This window comes from Triticum aestivum, chromosome 5B, assembly GCF_018294505.1.
Source record: "Triticum aestivum cultivar Chinese Spring chromosome 5B, IWGSC CS RefSeq v2.1, whole genome shotgun sequence".
Classification (NCBI taxonomy): domain Eukaryota; kingdom Viridiplantae; phylum Streptophyta; class Magnoliopsida; order Poales; family Poaceae; genus Triticum; species Triticum aestivum.
The window spans coordinates 473,591,976-473,597,687 of record NC_057807.1 but is presented as its reverse complement, the minus strand read 5'-3'; the positions used below and the strand labels follow the sequence as shown (position 1 = coordinate 473,597,687).

The window sequence follows — 5,712 nt, the reverse complement described above, 5'->3', positions numbered from 1 at the left end:
AAAGCTGCAACCGTTAAGAAAAAAGCTTCAACCTTAGGGGAAAAAAGATTCAACCGAAAGACATACAAAGTTTCAACCGGGGCACTGCAAGATGAAAAATTTGCAAGCGTTTACAAAATAAGCTTCAATCGTAGTTGAAAAAAGCTTCAATCGACGTGATGAAAAGCTTCAATCTGCGAAAAAAGTTTCAACCGACATGAAAAAAGCTTCAACCGGTGTGATAAAAAGCTTCAACCGGCGTGCCAATGGTGAGAGCGGCGGCGTTGAGAGCTGCGGTCGGGGGCACGACATTGCAACGACGGGGTGTGGTAAGACTAGCGGTTCCTAGGTGCCGCAACGACAACGGGCGTCGGCGTGCTTCAAGGGGGCATCGTTTTTTGCTACAAGGGGAGTGACGGCTTCCTGCTGGACCGGCGGCGACGAGGAAGGCGACCGACGGCGAGCACATCCAACAGCGTGGGGCGGCGGAGGTCCAGGTGAGGGGGCGGTGGCCGGCGGACGGGCTTCAAGGGAGCGTCGTTTTTTGCTACAAGGGGAGTGACGGCTTCCTGCTGGACCGGCGGCGACGAGGAAGGCGACCGACGGCGAGCACATCCAGCAGCGTGGGGCGGCGGAGGTCCAGGTGAGGGGGCGGTGGCCGGCGGACGGGAGGACGTCTAGACGACAGGGGCTGCGCGCGGGGAGGAAGAAGGAGATGGGGGAAGTCAACACGAGCAGATCAAACGGCTGGGACTTGTTGCATCGGGCGGCTGGAGGTCGACCGGCCGAACGGTTCGGCCGGTGCGCCGGCGTCTAGCACTGCCCATTTCAAAAATACTCTTAAGCGTTTCGCTTCTTTCAGATTTCCCGAGAGATAAGCATCATCAGAAGACGAGTGGCATTCTCGATTGAGATTGCTTGGCGGCATTTCGGACTCCACCAATCCTTAATTGGATCCACGGCGATCCAATCGTTGAGCTGGACATCAATTTTGCCAATCCCTCAGTTTGCAGAATATAAATTATACTCTAGAAAGATAAGGAATTTCTGTACAAGCAGTTTAATCCTATCCTATTAACTATACTAATGTCTGCAAGCTAGTCTAGTTGGCTAGGGTGTGTGGCGCGCAGCTGTCGACGGCGCAGGCCATGATGTCCTTGTAGTCCCTGGTGATGGTGAAGGCGTCGTGCACGGCCCCGTCGTCGCTGTGGATGAACTCGAACCGCATGGACGAGTGGTCGCTGGCGGTAAGCTTGACGTACCCGAAGCTCTCGTTCCTCGCCACGCTCCACTGCGGCCACGCCCCGCCGGCGTAGCTCCTCAGCCTGGCGCCGCCCGTGCCGGCCACGACGTGGATGGTCCCTCCCGTCGCCCCCGCGTAGCTGCTCTGCCGGTCCTTGCCCTTGACAGTGCACGTGTTCTCGTAGACGGGGCACGTCCGCTCGTAGTTGTGGACGTGGCCGTAGATGGCGAGGTCGACGCGGTGGCGCTGCCAGAGCGGCTGCAGAGCCCGCCCCATGGGCTCCGCGAAGGAGCCCTCCTGCGCGTAGAAGTCGTTGGAGGAGTAGCCCAGCGGGCGGTGCGCCAGGAAGACGAGCCACGGCTGGTGCTTCCGGTCGGCGCCGGCGAAGCAGGCGTCCAGGAAGGCGTGCTGCTCCGTCCCGGGCCGCCAGTCGTGCTCCGTGTCGCCCACGCAGAAGCGGAACATGCCGTAGTCGGCGGCGTACCAGAACTTGCCCCGGTGCGCCGGAGCCGGCACGTAGAAGTAGGTCTCCGCCGGCACGCCGCACTCGCCGTGCGAGTCGTTGCCGTTGTAGAACCCGCCCGTGTCCATGTATGTCCGCTCGTGGTTGCCACTGCGCGCGCACACACACACACGTCTGAGCACAGTTCACCTGAATGAACCACCAAATCAAGATTCTCAGGGTGCATGGGTGGACGAACCTGGCGACCATGTAGGGGACCTTGGAGGCGATGGGCTGGATCTGCGCGGTGAATTGGTCCCACTGCGCGAGGAAGCCGTTGGCGTAGGAGAGGTCGCCGATGTGAAACACGGCGTCGTAGTTGGGCAGGTCCTTGACCAGCCGGTCGGTGGTCACCTGCGCGCCGGGCTGGAACCCCTGGAGCTCGCTGCTCCCGTCCTCTGCCCCCTGCAGCCCAGCAACACATACCATTATCAGTGGCCTTGCTTACACACCTGAACATTTATTTTCTCTTGTGATGCAAATTTCTCACGAGCCCCATGTCGCCGAAGACGACGACGCGCTGCAGCGAAGCCTGGCCCGGGTAGGGGGACGCGCGGAAGGTGGCGGCCTTGCCCCACGCCACGGTCCCGTCCTGCAGCTCGTGCCCAATCTGATACGAATACCTGACGAAAAAACACGAGGATGTATGAGTACGAAACAGAGCTTGTAGTAGCATTTCAGAAGTGGAAAACTCTGATTCAACTGTCAGTGTTGATGTTCTTACTCTCTGTTTGGCCAGAGGTCCTTGAGGAACGCGGTGTGGACGAAGCCTGGATCCCTGTAACCCTGTCCGCGGGCCGGGTTACCTGCAATAATTTGGAGTAAAAAAGACGCTCGTCAGACAACACTACCAGAGATAATTTCGACACTCTGAATTAACTGTAGCTACATCCCTGAAGCCGAAGTGTATGAACCCTATACGTACGTACCACAGAGATGGCCTCGTGTGAAGGTGAGCGTGCCGGCGGGTGTCCGCTTGGATGTCTCCTCGCCCTTCATCCTCCACTCCACGAACGGGTACGCCTCGCCGATGTTGTACCCGCTCGTCCACGTCACCGCCATCTGCACGCAGGGCAATCACATGAGCAGGGAACAGAATACACATGTGCAGGCGATCAATATTTTTGGTTCACTAATTTGAGCTCACCTCGTTCCATTGCTTCCCCTGGGACAGCCGCGGGAACACCGGTGCCTTGGGGTTCGCGAAGGAGATCTTGTTCGACACGGCGAGAAGTTTAGGCTGCAGACAAACGCATCATTAAAGTCCGAAGGCATGCATAATTGTTCATACATCGTCACTGACGCTGCACCCTGCAACAGGCTTACATTGTCCTTGCCGCCGGAGAAGAGGCCGAAGGCGTAGTCGGAGCGCTGGTTGATGACGAGGAAGCTGGTGTTGCCGCCGCCGGTGCGCAGGAAATCCGGCTCGCAGTTGCCCAACTTGTACTGCAACAACAACAAACCACAGCAACACATAAAATCAGGAGCAGAGGCCGGTGATGAGACGCGCATCCTGGCTGCATGCCTATGTATCTATCCACTGACCTTGATCGGAGCCACGGGTAGCCCTGCGGGCGCATCTCCTTCCCCTGCTACCTTGGCGCTCCCGATGCCGGAGCTGCACGCAGACACGATCACAGATTGCACGGACAACTTAACAGATCTCATCATACTAATTAACTGTGGCGATTGTGAGCACTGTTTGCGTAGCGTGCCTACCTGAAATCGGCGGGGGAGAAGAGGCCGATCCAGTGGTCCGAGGAGGGCGACGGCGTCGTGAAGTTGACCGTCACCCACGCCGAATCCTCCCCCTGCAACGCAACGCGGCCGTGCATCCAGTGGCCTGATTAATCAACTGTACTTCATAGGACACGCATGGGCAAATCGTGTACTCACGTCCTTGCCGAGTACGTCGGGGGAGGCGTGGATGGCCGACGCGGAGTCCATGGCGACCTGCGCGGCGGCCAGGTTCAGCGTCGACAGCGGCTGGATATTGTCCGGCGCCGAGTCCTCCACCGTCATGGCCGTGGCGGCGGCGGCCATCAGCAGCAGGGCCGCCACCAGCAGCGCCGGGAGGGCGCTTGCTCCCATCTTTTGCCCTACCAACACGATGCCAACGTTGAACGACACGGGCGGCCGAGGATGGGAGTCACGATTTTATAGGGACTTGTTAATTCAGCTGACTCGTGAGCCGTGACGATACTGTACTTTTCGAAGCAAAATAAGATGTTCTTTTTGGGGAAAAACAAGATGTACCTAGTAGTACGAGTTTGTTATACCGGTTTAACTTTCTTTTCTAGAAAGAAAGGAGATATACACTATTTTTTTTCTGAAAAAAAGAGATATAAGCTTTTCTCAAATAATAAGTGTCACCAGTAGCGTAGCCAGCTCAATAATCCAGAGTGGTCCAATAGTAAAACTTTCATTTTATTTAATTATTCCTACTGGATTTTACTTATTTTTTATATAATATATAGGCTATAGGGAAATCTCAGGGTGGTCCATGGAATAAAGTTGTCACTGAGTGTCACACGTGCACGAAGCACTTCGGCCCTAACCAATAAAGTTGTCATATCCGTCAAAAAAATAAAAATAAAGTTGTCATAAAAAAACCAAAAAACTGACACTTGCCATCCGAAAAGAAAGTTGTCGTGCTTGACAACTAAAGTTGTCATTCTCGCGCCATTAAATTGGTCGTAAAATAAAGTTCGGAGTTGTCAACGTGTCTGTGCCACACGTGTGACACTTGTTAGGGTCCAAATTTCTTTTTACAAAAAAGAAGAGATATAAACTAGAAGTCCGGTTCGTAAATAGGAACCAAATTCTGTGCACGGAGAATTTTTTGAGAATCCAGCTCGGCTCATGAGAAGCCCATGAGAACTCACCCCTAGTTGAGTTCTGTGATTAAGAAGCTTATACTTTATTTTATTACCTAAAAAGCCTACACTTCTTTTTTTAGAACTTGCTTCATTTTTGGAGAAACTGATAAAGAAATGAACTTCAATGCAACTTGGAGTAAATTCCACATAAACAGAACCTATACACACATAACAAAATTCATTCCGGTTTACAGTGAAAAATGAAGCACCAAAAATTATTTGAGAGGAAAATTAATAATCTATATTACAAGCCCTAAAACAAGATAATATGCGGTTAAGACAGGCAACGAAGCCAATGTGCTGACTATAATCCTGCAAAATAAACATGGCTCGACTTATTATTATATATAACATTCTACAACTAAAATCAATTGCATTTGTCTAAAAATGAGAAGCACATAAAGAAAGGAACAGTCAAATCAAATAATGTGATCATCAACAATTACTTACGCGGTACTAAGTACTCCAGCATGCATGTCATACTCTCGCGAGAAGACAAATGTTGCGACTGACTGTGGCAGTGCAGCCTATCAAGTGAATGTAATGAAGAGTGATTACTGATTAGAATAGTTGGCTTGAAAATAGAGACAATGTAACATTGTTGTAACATGTGAGTCGCAAATCACCTGTAAGACAGTAACACGCAAAAGATCACCACGGAGTCCTAAAATTAAGGCTCCAGCTACGGTGGCGGCCGGTGCCACGATGAATCTCAGCACCAAGCTCAACGCGGTCAAGCCTAGTCCACACACGATAAACTTGTCTTGTAGTCCTATGAACATGCCTACAATGCAACAATCAGAGTTTATTCCCATGCCTCAGTGCTCAAGGTGTCCGTCCAGATCGCATGATTTGGAAAACACATGAATAGAAAAACCAAATAAATATGATGTTATGAATTTTAGTTGCTTAGTTGTTTTTGTGTTAGTCATACATGCACCAGAGACAGAGAAACTAGTAACACTTGTTTATTTGTATAAGTTGTAGCACATGAAAAAGTTAGGACGTCGATAAGTGCCACACGTGTGGGCGTTAGCAAGTCTGCCCACACATTTTGTGTGGTGTATAAGAGGGACAGCCTACACACCTACATGTGGGCAAAACAAGTA

The 5,712-nt window shown here is 51.9% G+C and overlaps 2 protein-coding genes across 2 annotated transcripts in view; both read right to left on the bottom strand.

Annotated features, from left to right (window-relative positions):
- Positions 1 to 938: 938 nt before the first annotated feature.
- On the bottom strand, positions 939 to 3,879 carry LOC123112565 (probable inactive purple acid phosphatase 27). The gene is made up of 10 exons (XM_044533595.1): positions 3,621 to 3,879; positions 3,444 to 3,535; positions 3,270 to 3,342; positions 3,051 to 3,170; positions 2,872 to 2,964; positions 2,654 to 2,786; positions 2,449 to 2,530; positions 2,215 to 2,347; positions 1,924 to 2,129; positions 939 to 1,835 (listed from the first exon to the last, which is right to left on the bottom strand). The coding sequence occupies exons 1-10, from the start codon at positions 3,813 to 3,815 to the stop codon at positions 1,082 to 1,084; spliced, it is 1,881 nt and encodes a 626-aa protein (XP_044389530.1). The 5' UTR covers positions 3,816 to 3,879; the 3' UTR covers positions 939 to 1,081.
- A 963-nt stretch (positions 3,880 to 4,842) lies between these two features.
- Positions 4,843 to 5,712, bottom strand: part of LOC123116496 (probable auxin efflux carrier component 5b) — a 17,756-nt gene continuing 16,886 nt past the window's right edge. The window contains exons 3-5 of the mRNA XM_044537449.1: positions 5,230 to 5,387; positions 5,054 to 5,130; positions 4,843 to 4,915 (exon numbers count right to left, since the gene is read on the bottom strand). Coding sequence (XP_044393384.1) covers positions 4,843 to 4,915; positions 5,054 to 5,130; positions 5,230 to 5,387 — 308 coding nt within the window. The remainder of the gene's footprint in view (positions 4,916 to 5,053; positions 5,131 to 5,229; positions 5,388 to 5,712) is intronic.

What these genes read in the sequence shown, in the direction of transcription:
- LOC123112565 (XM_044533595.1), bottom strand. Translation starts at nt 3,815, where the DNA reads ATGGGAGCAAGCGCCCTCCCGGCGCTGCTGGTGGCGGCCCTGCTGCTG. An exon ending in CCGACGTACTCGGCAAGGAC is followed by an intron (nt 3,536 to 3,620) that starts GTGAGTACACGA and finishes GTTGCGTTGCAG; the next exon opens with GGGGAGGATTCGGCGTGGGT. An exon ending in TCTTCGGCGACATGGGGCTC is followed by an intron (nt 2,130 to 2,214) that starts GTGAGAAATTTG and finishes GCTGGGCTGCAG; the next exon opens with GGGGCAGAGGACGGGAGCAG.